The sequence below is a fragment of the Dendrobates tinctorius genome, unplaced genomic scaffold (genome assembly GCF_039654945.1).
Source record: "Dendrobates tinctorius isolate UK_male_01 unplaced genomic scaffold, ASM3965494v1 ptg000082l, whole genome shotgun sequence".
NCBI classification, from domain to species: domain Eukaryota; kingdom Metazoa; phylum Chordata; class Amphibia; order Anura; family Dendrobatidae; genus Dendrobates; species Dendrobates tinctorius.
This window is the reverse complement of record NW_027361750.1, coordinates 7,061,353-7,078,893: the sequence shown is the minus strand read 5'-3', so window position 1 is coordinate 7,078,893 and position 17,541 is coordinate 7,061,353. Positions and strand designations below refer to the sequence as shown.

General features: G+C 41.1%; 1 protein-coding gene across 2 annotated transcripts in view; it reads right to left on the bottom strand.

Annotated features, from left to right (window-relative positions):
• Positions 1–17,541, bottom strand: part of CUNH8orf34 (chromosome unknown C8orf34 homolog) — a 967,955-nt gene that overhangs the window by 282,578 nt on the left and 667,836 nt on the right. For both annotated transcript variants that reach the window (XM_073583858.1, XM_073583859.1), the window contains exon 14: positions 8,918–9,025. In XM_073583858.1, coding sequence (XP_073439959.1) covers positions 8,918–9,025 — 108 coding nt within the window. The remainder of the gene's footprint in view (positions 1–8,917; positions 9,026–17,541) is intronic.

The following is a 17,541-nucleotide window of genomic DNA, read 5'->3' as shown; positions in this document are numbered from 1 at the left end:
CCTTTGTATATACATAAATATTTTATAAGGATTTGAACTATGCCTTGAGCTCCTCTCCTTACTTCTCACAAGGAACTATTTCATGTTTGAAGACAACTTTTACTTACAGACGAAAGGCACTGCCATGGGATCGAATGTAGCCCCGCCATATGCAAACAGCTACATGGCTGCATTTGAAGAGGAGACTGTCTATACTGATCCTCTCTATCAATCCCACTGCCTCATCTGGAGAAGATTCATTGTTGATATCTATTGTATTTGGACCAGCATATTAGACTCCCTCAATCAATTCTTTTCTAGACTGAATTCCTATTGGCCAAGCTTAACTTTTACGATGACCCATGACAATAACCAAGTGAGTTCTTTTTTGGACACATGGTATGATTAGTACTGATATATACACCAAACCTACTGATCGGCAACAGCCTCCTCCACTATGACTCCATCCCTCATCCAATTAAAAATCCATCCCTAGGTCACAATTTAGGAGGATACAGAGAATTGTCACTGATCCGGCCAAGTGAACCGAGGATCACTGAAATGCAGAACAAATTTGAGGAACGGGGTTACCCCTCTACATTGTTAGCTGAGGATAAAAAACCTTCTGACACTCCACGTCGATCTGCTGAAAAACGGATCTCTCTAGTACACGCGTAACATCCTTATATGAACATCTTACTGTCACGGTGTGACTGGCCCTGCGTGACGACCCGCCGATCGGTCAGTCACAAGACCAACAAAGACAAAAAAGGGGATACCGGGGAAAATAACAGACAGGGAAAAATCAACAAACTTAGCTTGCTCTGCAGTCATGCACCGGACCGCAGAGAAAGGCACCCCGAAGACAGCTTCCAGCAGGAAAAACACTTCTCCAGATGCAAACACCACTGCTCAGGGTAGTTTCTCTCCTCTGATCGGTTGGCTTCCCAATGACCAGTTTTACCAACAAGGAGCTAAGCACCTGACCTCCTTTTATAGGAAGGAGGGGGTTGGTCACCACCTGCTGGCTAATTAAACATGAAGTAACACCAGCGGCCACCAGGGGGAAAACCAGCAGCAAAGCAACTACAGTTTTAGCAACACCAGCGGCCACCGGGGGCAAAAGAAAAAAGTTTCTATATGAATCCAGACTCTGCCACGGATCCAAAAATAGATCGTGACAGTACTCCTCCTTCAATGAGGGTCCTCTGGACCCTCAACACCGCACCTCACTGGAAAACCACCTACAGTGAGGAAGCCTAGATCCACCAGAGTTCACTTCAGCAACTACCTGACTCTCAGGTTTATGGCAAATGTGGGCAGATGGAAGTGGCAACGCATGCTCCGGAGGCACCACAAATCTCCAGAGCGCAGTCTTGGGGAATGAGTTGTGTATGGGCACTATTGGGGGTAGCTCCAGCTGGTAAGTCCCCGGGCTGAGGATGGTCAACACTTGATACGGCCCGTTCACCCGAGAACTCCAGACCCCAGGAGCACACTTCCACTGGATGTTTTTGGTGGACACCCATACATACTCGTTCACACACAGGTCCGGACCTGAATGTTTATTGCCACACACACGTTTGCCACAAGACAGTGAACTCTTCCAGGAACTGACAACAGAGGCGTCCCCCTGTGTCACCACACTCATACCCCCGCAATTCACAGAGGGAACCACCACCCTTCTCCGACCCCTCCTCCTATGAGAACTCCGCCTCTCCGGGTTGACTAATGGCGAGGGTTGAGACTTGCCCCTACTCCCTTGTAGCACCTCTGCTGCCCCCACTGGTGAAGAAGGGGACGGTTGTAGAAAGACGGCAGACTGTAGCCCCCAGGCAGCAGCCCTCACATGACTGAGCAGAGCTGACTACTTCCCTAGACCGCCAATCTATGACTGGGTTGTGTTTCTCCAACCAAGGGATTCCTAAAACTATAGGTGATGGCATTCCCTCCAAGACATAGCATGACAGGGACTCTTAATTTGTTTCTATATGCAGATGTATATTTTCCACGACTTGGGTCAACCTCCCCTGGCTCAGTGGAACAGAGTCAATGGCCTGGACGCTTAGGTGCTTGGTCAGCGTCCTACACTTCAGGCCATGAGTCTGGACAAACTAAGCGTCCACCAAATTGACTCCCGCTCCACTGTCCAAAAACACTGGCATGCCCTCAGGTACCCCACAAACCACCTCACCACACAGCACCCTAAGCTCATCAATGAAGGTGTGAAGCAGTTGGGCAAAGGCCTGTATTTAGGTCATGGCTTACCAGAAAAATGGGTAGGTTGGTAATAATGTCACGGTGTGACTGGCCCTGCGTCACAACCCGCCGATCGGTCAGTCACAAGACCAACAAAGACAAACAAGGGGACACCGGGGAAAATAACAGATAGGGAAAAATCAACAAACTTAGCTTGCTCTGCAGTCATGCACCGGACCGCAGAGAAAGGCACCTGAAAGCAGCTTCCAGCAGGAAAACCACTTCTCCAGATAAGCTGCAAACACCACTGCTCAAGGTAGCTTCTCTCCTCTGAACGGTTGGCTTCCAAATGACCAGTATTACCAAAAAGGAGCTAAGCACCTGACCTCCTTTTATAGGAAGGAGGGGATTGGTCACCACCTGCTGGCTAATTAAACATGTAGTAACACCAGCAGCCACCGGGGGGAAAACCAGCACCAAAGCAACTACAGTTGTAGTAACACCAGGGGCCACCGGGGGGAAAATCAGCAGCAAAGCAACTACAGTTGTAGTAGCACCAGCGGCCACCGGGGGCAAAAGGAAAAAGTTTCCTATAAGAATCCAGACTCTGCCACAGATCCAAAAATAGATTGTGACACTTACATCGCACAATTCGCGGAAGTACTGGGATCTTCTTAAAACAGCACATCGAAATGTCAGTGAGTTCCATAAACCTTTTCTGCCATGTTACAAGCACCCTCCCAACATCCGAGACTCACATGTAAGAGCAGATATTGGCACTAGAACACAGATATCCACACAGAGGTTCCTTCATACTCCCAAGGTCGGCACATACCCTTGCCTGCACTGTAATCAGTGCAATAGTGTACTGAAAGGGGATGCTTTTTACCACCCTCATTCAGGTAAAAAATACACATTAAATTACTCTTCTACCTGTGATTCAGCTGCGGTCTGTTGTATATAGGTGAAATAACACAACCTATAAAAGATCGCATCTCAAAACATAAGTCCACCATCCGTTGTAAAAATATGTTGTTACCAGTACCATTTCATTTCATTACAAAGGGACACACCATAGCTCAATTAAAATTTCAGGTTATAGAACATATTTCACCTTCCAGGCGAGGAGGTGACCGGATTCATTTGCTGAAGAAGAGGGAATCATACTGGATCCATCAGCTACAGACTTTATCCCCTAAGGGGCTTAATAGAGAGTACAATCTGCATTCCTTTATTTAATTGTATTCCTTTTATTGAATGTATATCTCTAAGTCTGGTTAGATTATCTTATTTAATTATAATATTTGCACATTTTAGTGTAATTGTTTAACAGTGACGTCCAGCTTCTGCCTCAACCTTACAGTACTTACACTTTGTCTCCTTGGTGTTGCCCAAATGTATGAAACTCATGCCTTTATTATCATATTACCACCGAATCCCATGTAAAGACAATTAAGCAAAAACTAGGGATCAAATAGAATTTTCCAAGCAAAATACATTTTATTTAACAAAATGTGAACACAGAGCATAAATACTAATGCAAGCTACAACGGGCATGGGTAACACAGTTTCACCCTTATCAGTACATTACAACAATTAAGTAGTTAGACCTCATCTATATCACAAATATCTAAATAAATTTCACCTAAACCTGTTAAAATTTTAACCTAATGTAGGTGTTTACCTCAAATGGGAAAACAGGAAACAAGGTTCCAGTTTTAAAGTGCATCAGTGCCATATATAGATGAGCCTCTTAATATTGTACATACTGCACAAAGTGAAGAAGCCACGGTGTAATGTGCGTAATGGCAGCAGGCTGGGCAGCGTTACTCTAGATTACATGTAAGCGTTCTAACATTTCAGCACTTTATTTTTATTTAAGCAGCTTAAAAAACTTATCTGTGCTACAGCACCTCTTGCACTTGTACTGTGTTACCAATGCCCGTTGTAGCTTGCATTAGTATTTATGCTCTGCTTTCACATTTTGTTAAATAAAATGTATTTTGCTTGGAAAACTCTATTTGATCTCTAGTTTTTGCTTAATTGTCTTTACATGGAATTCGGTGGTATTATGTTGACTTTGAGTTGGGCTCATTATTTATATTCCTGGTGTTTGGGGAATTTATTTGTATTTACTTTATTATCATATGTATATGTGGTCATTGTATTAATACCAATGTCTCTTTTTACAGTGCCGCCTCAATTGAATACAACTTGCAACCTCTCTACTTGATTCATCCCTCTGGACCTTGTGGTTCTTACCCCCTGCTTGACTGACTCATATATTTCATCAATACATACAGCACTGTACATACACCATTTCTGTATTGATTCAGCTTACACTGGACAAATATGGTGCCTGGAACGCAAGCTTTAGCTCTGTGGAACGCAAAATGACGTCACTTCCGGTGATGCGCTTCCTGTATCAGCACACACATGTCCCGCCCTCCTCCCACAAATACAGCATCTCTGAGATGCTACAGCTCACTCCAACAAGCGGTGGATACCGCGTTGTGAGCCGGGCACATCCCCCACTGAACTACCACTGGTAAGACATACAACATTTGTTTCAGTATATTCCATATTTATCATAATTTGGCATTAATGGAGCACATTACTCCTTTAGGACAGTCCAAATGCCCTTTTATTGGGACACATAAAAATATCTTTCATCATACAAGTAAGCACCGTTTCTGGCTAAGCATTTTCTTTTATGCGCTAATTTTTTTTACCTTACCTGGTGTTAATTAAGCATATTACTACCTTTAGGACAGTCCTAACGCCCTTATATTGGGACACATAAAGATACCTTGCACTATAAAAGTAAGCATTATTTCCTGCTAAGCATATTGGGACACATAAGGATACCTTGCACTATAAAAGTAAGCATTATTTCCTGCTAAGCATTTTCTTTTAAGCACTATTTTTTACCTTATTTTATATTACATAAATATTGTTCCATTTATCACAGACATTGTCCATACCTGGAAAAGAAGATTCTTATAACTCTCAGTTATTGCACTATAGCAACCTGGTGGGTGCCACATTTTAAGATTGCCTCTTATAGTCTAATATTGTCCACACTCATTGTGGCACATTTGTCTTTACCGGGTCAACATACTTACTGACCATTTAACTGTACCCCCAGAAGGAGTACCAATTGTCCAAACAGTACGTTGGCTCACTCTAGATGCTCACCCCTGTTTCAGTCTGCATGACTACTGAAGCTCGTTATTCATATTTCAGACATCTTTCCATTCAACATACTGGATACCATCAATACTGAGCAGTCGGGTAGGTATCCCTATTCTTGTTCTTTCCCACTCAACTCCATCCTATTCCCTCCTTTGATACTATATGCACTTACATTATGCCGTAATGGCCATTGATTTCATTTTGACTCATGTTTGCTTCTCGAATTCTCTGAGATGTGATGTTTAATTGTTGTTCTTGATATATATTTGTTGCAGTACTTGATGAAGGTCCACTCTGGGACCAAAACGTAACTTTGGACTGCATTAAAATATTTCACAGTTATCCAAGTCGAGTGCCAAGTTTTCTTTGTACTATTTACAGGTTGGGATCCTACTTGAGCACCATTCACAGCTGTGCCACGATATATATCCTCTATACTAATAGATCACAGACTGCACATGAGTCAACAGTGTGATTCAGCAGTAAAACAGGCAAGCACAGTTCGAGGATGTATTAATAGAAGCATAGATTCCAGATCACGTGAAGTAATTATTCCCCTCTACACCTCCTTTGTCAAGCCTCATCTGGAATATTGTGACCAGTTCTGGGCACCACATTTTAAAAAAGACATTTAAAAACTGGAGCAATTTCAGAGAAGAGCTACCAGGATGGTGAGCGGACTGCAAAGTATGTCCTACGAGGAACAGTTAAAGGATCTGGGAATCATAGAATCATAGATCATAAAATGGTAGAGTTGGAAGGAACCTCCTGGGTCATCTGGTCCAGCCCCCAGCTCAAAGCAGGATTCACTAAATCATCCCAGACAAATGTCTGTCCAGCCTCTGATTGAAGACTTCCATGGAAGAACTCACCACCTCTCATGGCAGCCTGTTCAACTCATTGATCAGTCGAACTGTCAAAAAGATTTTTCTAATATCTAATCTGTGTATCCTCCCATTCATTTTCATCCCATTGCTTCTAGTCTTTCCTTGTGCAAATGAGAAAAAGATGATCATTCTGCAATGTGACAGACCTTGAGATATTTGTAGACAGCTATTAAGTCTCCTCTCAGTCTTCATTTTTGCAAGTTAAACATTCCCAAATTCTGTAACCGTTCCTCATAGGACATGGTTTGCAGACCAGTCACCATTCTGGTCGCTCTTCTCTGAACTTGCTCCAGTTTGTTGATGTCTTTTTTAAAATGTGGTGCCCAAAACTGGACACAGTATTCCAGATGAGGTCTGACCAAAGAGGAGTAGAGGGCAATAATGACTTCACATGATCTAGACTGTATGCTTCTCTTAATACATCCCAGAATTGCATTTGCCTTTTTTGCTGCTGCATCACACTGTTGACTCATGTTAAGTTCAAGATCTGTTAGTATACCCAAATCTTTTTCACATGTACTGTTGCTTAGCTCTATTCCTCCCATTCCGTATATTCTTTTTTCATTTTTATTTCAATTATTCTGTTAGTTGCTGCCCACTGCTCCAGTTTATTTATATCTTTTTGAATCCTCTCTCTCTCTTCTCTAATATTAGTTTTCCCTCCTAGCTTTGTGTCATCAGCAAACTTAATCAGTGTACACTCAATTCCTTCATCTAAATCATTTAGCTTGTTTAGCATGCAGAAAAGAAGATTAAGAGGAGGCTTAGTAGCTGTCTGCAAATATCTGAAGGGATGTCACAGTGTAGAGGGATCATTATTCTAATTTTCCCATGGAAGCACGAGGAACAATGTAATAAAACTGAAAGGAAGAAGATACAGATTAGATATTAGAAAAAACTTTTTGACAGTGAGGGTGAATAACGAGTGGAACAGGCTGCTACGAAAGGTGGTACAACATTCATCATGTCTCCCTGTCCTCCATATCACAGCTATTTAATAAAAAAAGAAGTTTTTCATTACCTGGTCGTGGTCCAGCGATGTTCTCTTCCCTCTTCATATGCAGCGCGGATGTGCCAAAGTAATCTGCTGGACTCTGATTGGCTGGCGGCTGTTAACTATTGACATTCAGGAAGCCACCAAGGATACATGTTCAGTTGAATACTCAACCCGCATAACCCACCTCTGCCCCTGGGGCCTGGTGAGCAGAAGCAAAACGAGGGGGGAGCCCGGACAAGGTGAGACTTTCTGCTAGCATGTCATAACCAGTCCGGGCCCCCCTCTTTACTCCTGTTCACTGGGTCCCATACACCAGTAAGGCTAGTAATGCCCTGATGGCAGCTGTGATGTCCAGTGTATAAATGAAATATTCACTTTCTTTATACAGTGTGTTAGTGATGTGAGTATACTGTGTCACATCACTATACAATTGCTTTTTATTTTTTCCATCAGGATCTGTACATATTTCTTCACTGTATGAATTGTGTTTTATACTACTCATGATAGACATTGATGGCATGAACTGTAATTTTATAGAAAAAATTATTAGTTGAAAAAAGAAACACAAACAATCCAGAAGTAATAAGCACACCTATAAATACAAGGGTATAAATGATTAATTAGTGTACATTTGTTACACCGATGCCTCTACCTTGTGCCAGTCGTTACACTGGCTACTCATCCACCCCAGAATCCAGTACAAACTTATTACCCTCACCCACAAAGCTCTCCATGGCTCAGCACCACCCTACATCTCCTCCCTTGTTTCAGTATACCACCCTACCCGCGCCCTCTGTTCTGCTGATGACCTGAGGTTAGCATCCTCAACAATCAGAACCTTCCACTCCCATCTCCAAGACTTTACACGTGCTGCACCAATTCTTTGGAATGCACTTCCCAGGTCAATATGATTAGTCCCCAATCCCCACAAGTTTAAGCGTGCCCTGAAAACGCATTTATTCAGACTGGCCTACCACCTCAACACATTAACCTAATCTATCCCTGGGTGCACAGTCAAAAGTTTTACCATAACCAGGTTCCCGGCATCATGTTCACACATGCTTTATGCATCCATTAGCCCTCTGTGTCTGTACTGTTACACACTTAACATTATGGCTGGTCCAAACAATCAGGGTAATTGTTACCACCCACCTTCCGTGTCTCCCCTTTTTCCTCATAGATTGTAAGCTTGCGAGCAGGGCCCTCATTCCTCTTGGTATTTGTTATAATCTATGTAATTATTGTTATGCTGTAATGTCTTTTGTCTGTACAAATCCCCTCTGAAATTTAAAGTGCTGCGGAATATGTCGGCGCTATACAAAATAAAATGTATTTATTTATTTTATTTATTTTATTATATACAAATTCTCCTCAACTTTTCAAACACTAAATGCAGGGCTGGAAAATTGTGCATATACTGCAGAAAAAAATAAAGTTCATTCAAACTAATTAAACATAAAAAACATGGAAAAACATTAGTTGGTCATTTTTGTTTTTCTCAGACTTTAACTCAGTTTTTGTACACATTTTTTGCATAGTGTTCAGAAAGTTGTGTACACTGACTGTATGGTGTAGTAAATGCAACTGTCATTTATGCTTAAAATCCATTTTTCAATTGCTTATACATTTTCATGTGTGAAATTATATGAGGCCCACTTACACACAAGACTAAAGTTGGTCAAATCCGATATTGACACCTGACTCTCCCCAGTCCAATGATGTTGCCCCGATTCTTTTGTTCTCTGGGAGAAGTCGCTGCTAGAAGAATCTAGAGAAGGAGAAAGAATTCTGGTTTAAGCTGTATGTTAGAGAACACAGAAAGGCCCCCTTCACACGTCCTGGTTATTCCTGTAGTGGAAAAAACAGTACTAGTGAGATCCGTGGTTCGTGTATGCGTGCCATTCATATTTACATATGTGACATCCGTGTATCCGTTTTCTGTCCATACATCCGTGTGGCATCATTGTGCCATCCCTGTGCCCTTGTGACATGTACCGGCACCTTGGAAAATTATTGGAAAATTAGTACAGTAAGCTGTTCCCAGGCGCCGGGTGCTTAAGGCAGCTCTCATCATCTCCCTGAGATCAGCGCGACCAGAAGACAATAATTGGAGTTGTATTCAGCACCCACTGTGCATATCATGTATAAAATAAATAGTTTACAATAAGAAATGGATTGGACTCCCGCGTGTATTTTTTGAACCTGAAGAGGGAAAGCCGACCACTGGGAGCTGATGTTAATTTTCTGGTAAAGGGGCCAATAATTATAAATGTTTCCAGGCTATTAATATCAGCTCACAGCTGTTTGATTAGCCTTTACTGGTTATTACAGGAGAGAGCCCCCCCAAAAATTGACTTGGGGTCCCCCCTATAACCAAAAACCAGTAAAGGCTAAACAGAAAGCTGCGGGCTGATATTAACCCCTTAACCCCCAAGGGTGGTTTGCACGTTAATGACCGGGCTAATTTTTAGAATTCTGACCAATGTCCCTTTATGAGGTAATAACTCTGGAACGCTTCAACGGATCTCGGCAATTCTGAGAATGTTTTTTCATGACATATTGTACTTCATGATAGGGGCAAAATTTCTTCGATATGACTTCCGTTTATTTATGAAAAAAATGGAAATATGGAGAAAATTTTGCAATTTTCAAACTTTGAATTTTTATGACCTTAAAACAGACAAATATGCCAGACAAAATAGTTAATAAATAACATTTCCCACATATCTACTTTGCATTAGCACAATTTTGGATGCAAAATTTTTTTTGTTAGGACGTTATAAGGGTTAAAGGTTGACCAGCGATTTCTCATTTTTACAGCAAAATTTACAAAACCATTTTTTTAGGGACCACCTCACATTTAAAGTCACTTTGAGGGGTCTATATGGCAGAAAATACCCAAAAGTGACACTATTTTAAAAAGTGCATACCTCAAGCTGATGAAAACCACATTCAAGAAGTTTATTAACCCTTCAGGTGTTTCACAGGAGCAGAAGCAACGTGGAAGGAAAAAGCAAACATTTAACTTTTTAGTCACAAAAATGATATTTTAGCAACAATTTTTTTATTTTCACAAGCGTAAAAAGAGAAAATGGACAGATAATGTTGTTGTGCAATTGCTCCTGAGTACGTTGATACCCCATATGTGTGGGAAAACCACTCTTTGGGTGCATGGCAGGGCTCAGAAGGAAAGGGGCACCATATGACTTTTTCAAACCAAAATTGGCTGGAATTAAGATCGGATGCCATATGTGACCCTGATGTGCCTAAACAGTGGAAACCCCCCACAAGTGACCCTATTTTGGAAACTAGACCCCCCCAAGAAACTTATATTGATGTGTGGTGAGAACTTTGAACCCCCAAGTGTTTCACTAAAGTTTATAACGCCCGGGGGTGAAAATAAAAAATCATATTTTTTCCACAAACATGATCTTTTAGTCCACAATTTTTTAATTTCCCAAGGATAACAGGAGAAATTGGACCCCAAAAGTTCTTGCACAATTTGTCCTGAGTATGCTGATACCCCATATGTTGGGAGGAATCACTGTTTGGGCATACAGCAGAGCTCAGAAGGAAAGGAGCGCCGTTTGACATTTTCAAACCAAAATTAGCTGGAATTGAGATTGGACGCTATGTTACATTTGGATAGCCCCCGATGTGCCTAATCAGTGGAAACCCCCCACAGGTGACCCAGTTTTGGAAAGTATACCCCCTAAGGAACTTATCTAGATGTTTGATAAGAACTTTGAACCCCCAAGTGTTTCACTAAAGTTTAAAATGCCCGGCCGTGAAAAAAAAAACTTTTTTTTCCCACAAAAATGATTTTGTAGTTCCCAATTTTTTATTTTCCCAAGGGTAACAGGAGAAATTGGACTCCAAAAGTTGTTGTCCAATTTGTTCTGAGTATGCTGATACCCCATATGTGGGAAAAAACTACTGTTCGGAAGGGAAGTAGTGATGTTTTGGAATGCAGACTTTGATGGAATGGTCTGCGGTAGAGTTGACTTGCATTGGGGTCGGGTTTCGGACGAAATTCAGACTTTTTTTTGCCCTAGTCGGACCTGTTTCATCTGAAACAAATTTTGTTTCATGAAACCCGATCCGACCAAAGTCGCTCAACTCTAGTCTGTGGGCGTCATGTTAATAATAATAATAATCTTTATTTATATAGTGCCAACATATTCCGCAGCGCTTTACAGTTTAACAGTTCCAAACATAAGTCATAAGTAACAACGTTAACAATATAATAATTAAAGCAAATAAGACGACCCTGCCCGTGAGAGCTTACAATCTACAATGAGGTGGGGGAGATACAAAGTACAGGTGTGTATTTACAATGATGTATTTACAATGATGGTCCAGCCATCTCGAGGAAGTGAGGGATGGATGGAGATAGTGAATGGAACTTTGAACCCCCAAGTGTTTCACTAGTTTATAATGCCCAGCCGTGAAAAAAAAACATTTTTTTTCCCACAAAAATGATTTTTTAGTCCCCAATTTTTTATTCATTTTTTATTTATCAGAAAACAGTTACGGCTACATAATGTGTGCACTGAGGAGACGCAAAGGGGTGGAGGGGTTAAAAGAGGAAGAAGGGGGAGAGGGGGAGGAGGGAAGGGGGGAAGAGAGGGATTGGGGTGGATGAAGAGAGATTGGGCAGGGATCAGGGATCACAAAGCACAGTTGTAGTCTCTCGTGTTTCTTTTGTCTTCCTTCTTCTCTGTTCTTTGCTCTTTTTCCTCAGCAGGGTTTGTAGTGTCAAAGGCTTCTGTGGTTTCATAAGGCCCAGCACAGCAGAAGATTCTTTAGGTGACCACTCTGCAGGAATCCTCAGCAGGTGTGAGGACCTGCAGTGTGGTCACAGACAGGTGACAGGTCAAAGAGCGGTCATACCGATCACACCAATCAGAGCTGGCCCTGGTGACCCTGGCAACAGCATAGTATGTGAATTCACAGTTCTGATTCTAGGCAGGTCACCGGGAGGTTACCAGCAGGGCACAGCGCGGTCACACCACGGCTGTGCTCTGTGATTGGCATCATCGATGTACTCGTCGATCGTGCCAATCATCTGCTCCAGGCCATGGCTATGAATGGAGCTCACAGCTCTGATCATAGGCAGGTCAACAGCAGGGCACAGCGCTGTCACACCGTGGTGATGCCCTGCGATTGGCGTGATCGATGTAATCAGCGATCGCGCCAATCTGGGCCCTTTCTGGTCAAGACTGTTCTTGCCAAGCAGCAGCCTAGAATCGGTGCTCGATCCTAGGTTGGGACATCATACATCATTATTTTAGCCAATCTGATTGTCTGAAACAATGAGAAATGCTGCGATTGGCTGTTCAGAATTGAAAAGCCAATCACAGGAATCATGGGTGTGGGAGGGCCCCCAGGATACCTCCCTGAGGTAAGATGGCACCAGAATTTTAATGCGATCACCACAACTTCAGTTGCTACTGACCCCTGAGGAAGCCACGGCAGTGGCGACATGCATCAGGTCTCTTCATTTGGCTCCTCATGACAGGTTAAGTTTTGTGAATTGGTCTTGGAGCATCTCATTTTGGGTTGGTGTTGATGACAATGCTATATGGCTTCATTTCCAACTAATATCTTTATTTGTATCCTCTGATAAGGGCTACACATTCTTTGTCTCTCCCTCCATTTTATTACCCAGTCTCATGCCCATATGTAGGTAACCATACAGTCTTTATTCTATGTTGGGCTTTATGTACACTAGTGAACAGCTTGACTTTTTATGAAGGTTGCTCACCTGTTTTCCTGTATATGTATTATTACTTCACAATATATATATCAGAGTTTATTAAGATATTTACTCAGGATCTCAGGATTGTCCAAATACTGTATTTAGTACCCTTTATATCTTTGGCAGATGTGCAATGTTTGGCAGGATATTATAATCATAGAATCGTAGAGTTGGAAGGGACCTCCTGGGCCATCTGGTCCAACCCCCTGCTCAAAGCAGGATTCGCTAAATCATCCCAGTCAGATGTCTGTCCAGGCTCTGTTTGAAGACTTCCATTGCAGGAGAACTCACCACTTCTTGTGGCAGCCTGTTCCACTCATTGATCACTCTAACTGTCAAAAAGTTTTTCCTAATATCTAATCTGTGTCTCCTCCCATTCAGTTTCATCCCATTGCTTCTAGTCTTTCCTTGTGCAAATGAGAATAAAGTTGATCCTTCTAAAATGTGACAGCCCTTTAGATATTTGTAGACAGCTATTAAGTCTCCTCTCAGTCTTCTCTTTTGCAAACTAAACATTCCTAAATCCTGCAACCTTTCCTCATAAGACAGGGTTTGCAGACCAGTCACCATTATGGTCGCTCTTTTCTGAACTTGCTCCAGTTTGTTGATGTCTTTTTTAAAATGTGGTGCCCAAAACTGGACACAATATTCCAGATGAGGTCTGACCAAAGAGGAGTAGAGGGAAATAATGACTTCACGTGATCTAGACTGTATGATTCTGTTAATACATCCTAGAATTGCATTTGCCTTTTTTGCTGCTGCATCACACTGTTGACTCATATTCAGTCTGTGATCTATTAGTATACCCAAGTCTTTTTCACATGTGCTGTCACTTAGCCCTATTCCTCCCATTCTGTATATGCTTTTTTCATTTTTATTGCCCAGATGTAGTACTTTGCATTTCTCCCTGTTAAAAACCAATCTGTTAGTTGCTGCCCACTTCTCCAGTTTATTTATATCTTTTTGAATCCTCTCTCTCTTCTCTAGTATTAGCTATCCCTCCTAGCTTTGTGTCATCAGCAAATTTAATCAGTTTACCCTCAATTCCTTCATCTAAATCGTTGATAAAGATGTTGAACAATACAGGGTCCAGGACAGAGCCCTGCGGTACCCCACTTGAGACATTCTTCCAACTGGATGTTCAGCCATTTACAACCACTCTTAGGGTCCGATCACTAAGCCAGTTATGAATCCACCTAACAGTTGCCTTGTCCATTCCATACTTAGTCATTTTTTCAATAAGGATTGTATGAGAGACTTTGTCAAATGCTTTGCTGAAGTCAAGATATACTATATCTACAGCATTTCCTTGATCCACCCAATCAGTGATTCCGTCATAGAAGGAAATTAAGTTAGTCTGACATTACTTATTAGTTACAAACCCATGCTGACTCTGTTTAATCACTTCATTCTTATCCAGGTACTGACATACATGTTGTTTAATAATTTGTTCAAAGATCTTTCCTGGTATAGAAGTCAGACTCACCGGCCTATAGTTGCCTGGGTCCACCTTCTTCCCCTTTTTGAAGATAGGAACAACATTTGCTCTTCTCCAGTCTTCTGGCACTTCTCCTCTTCTCCAAGAATTTTCAAAGATTATGGAGAGGGGTTCAAAAATTTCTTCTGCTATCTCCTTCAGTACTCTGGGGTGTAATTCATCTGGACCTGGAGACTTGAATTCATTTAGGTTAGCTAAGTGTTTCCTCACTGTCTTTCTGTTTATAGATATCCTGGATTCTTCTATTCCCTTAATAGGACAGTGAAGAACAGTTGATGTTACATTTCCTTTCTGAGAGAAACAGATGCAAAATAGGAATTTAAAAGTTCAGCCTTCTCAACATCCTGTCTTACCATTTCATAATTTTCATCCTGTAAAAATCCTATAGCATTTTTGACTTTTCTTTTACTTTTGACATATCCCCAAAATCCTTTATTATTGCTTTTGACATCTCTTGCAAGCCTCAATTCATTTTCAGCTTTAGATAATCTGATTTGTGCCCTGCAGGTTCTGCAGACAGCATTATATTTTTCTTTAGATATGCCTCCCTCTTTCCATTTTATAAACATTTTTTCTTCCTTTTTAGCATGTGCTTAAGTTCTGTGTTCATCCATCCTGGTTTCCTTAAATGCTTCCTATTCTTCCCTCTTTTCGGAATTGTTAACAACTGTGCTTTGAGAATTTCATTTTTCAAGATTTCCCATCCTTCCTGGACATTTTTGTCTTTAAGGATATCCCTCCAATTCTCTTTCTGAATCCCTTAAAATCTGCCTTTCTGAAATCTAACTTTGATGTCTGAGTCTTCACAGGTCTTCCGCCTCTAGTTATCCAAAACTCCAAAATAGCATGGTCGCTACCTCCTAGGGTCCCAGCCACTTTTACCTCCTCAACCATTTCTTCCCTGTTTATAAGGATTAGATCCAAGGTAGCAGTTCCCCTTGTTTTCTCCCCTACCTTTTGGAAGATAAAGTTGTCAGCAAGAGAGGATAAGAATTTCCTTGACCTGTTAGTTTGCCTGAGAGAGATTCCCAACAAATGTCTGGATAGTTGAAATCTCCCATGACAACTATGTCATATTTTTTGGAGAACTTGGCCATTTGATGCATAAAGAGTTCATCCATATCTTCAGCTTGCACAGGCGGCCTGTAGTAAATGCCTACAATGGTGTCCTTTCCATTGTTCTGTCCTTGTATTCTTACCCAAGCAGTTTCCACAGAACTCCCAGTCTCTGAAGCTTCAATCTCTGTCAGATATATGCGTTTCTAACATACAATGCGACACCTCCTCCTCGTTTATCAAGTCTGTTTCTTGCAAATAAGCTGTATCCTTCTAGTCTTGTATTCCAATCATGTGTATTGTCCCACCAAGTTTCAGTGATTCCAATGACATCATATTTCTTTTCCTGTGTTAGTAGTTCGAATTCTCCTTGTTTGTTGCCCATGCTTTGTGCATTAGTATAGAAACATTTTAGTTTGTGATAGGTTTCTCTTTCTCCCATATTTTTATTAATTAGATTCTTTTGTCTTTGTTCTTCCTTTCCACTTCTAATAGCAGAGTTCTCAATAGCATTTGTCAGGTGTATCGCTTTTTCTGGTCTTTTGCTTCCCTTCCCATGTTGTTCTAGTTTAAAGCTCTCCTTACAAGTGTAGCAAGGCGACTTCCAAATACATGCTTTCCAGTCTTCGTAAGGTGCACCCCATCTCTAGCAAGTAGTCCATCGTAACGGTAATTCACTCCGTGATCCAGAAATCCAAATCTTTGCTGACGGCACCATCGACGTCGCCAGTTGTTCATCTGCAGAATCTTATTCCACCTCCTTGTTCCATGGCCATCCACTGGGAAGATGGAAGAGAAGACCACCTGATGGTCAGTGGGGCCTGTAGAAGTATGATTTGTGTTTCCATGAAACTCTGTTCTGAAATGTTTTTATGTAGTGTGTTTTTTGGTGTGATTTGTATTTTCACAATAAAAATATTTATATTATTTACTTACGTAGTGATCCCTGCTCTATGATTTGTTGCTCATTTTGTCCGTGCAGTGCAAAAAAAGGGATATGACTGCGGATTTTTCACTCAGATATGCAATTTCTCCGACCAGAATTACTCACTTGCAGAGCTGTCCATCTTGTGATAGTGGCCACTGTAGGGTACTACACATCTGTCTCCTGTTGATTCGTTCAGCTGTTAATGGTGTTAGCGGCAGCCAATTTAATTCTATAGTAATTGCCTCCCAATACATAACGATTGAAACTTAGAAGCATCTAGAACTATATTTATAAATATATTTCCGTTAGTTCCTTTTTTTCTATTCCCAGAGAACCCCTTTAAACAATAGAGTAATCATTCCCAAATATCTTTTCAGCAACTAACAAGTTTTCTCTAAATAAGTATGACACCTTAGGTTGGGTTTAGACGGCCATGAAAAATCTTCTTCCTTTCATGAAAAAAAAAAAAGGATGGTTTTTCATTTGTATTAACATTTGTTTTGAGACCTCAGCAATTATCAAATTATATAAAGCTGAACACATTTTCCTATGTAGAAAATTACAATGGTTACATTAAAAATGGATGCTATGTGGATGGTGTCTGTATAGCGTCCATTTCTTTTGCCTCCTTTAAGTTTAATGACCAGACTTCATTCAAACAATGAATCAAAGTAGTACATGCTGCATTTTTTTTACATGTAGTTCATCTATCTGAATGCAAAAACTTTTATTTCAACTACTCCAATCACCTGTATTGGTCCATACGCTGCTCGTGTGTAGTACATCTGCACATAGATAGCGTGCAAAGTGAAAATATGCTCATCTAAACAAGCCCTAATAAAACCTTTTCAACAAAATATATAACACAACTCATTTTATGTTTCATCCCTTGATAGGCTCTTCAAGGCCCTTTTACTTCTTTACTTTTGATATAAGATATTTGATATATATATATATATATATATATATATATATATTTGTCCTATCTGCACGACTTTCCTGCGTTATTGCTGTTTTGAACTGCTTGGACCATTGCATTTT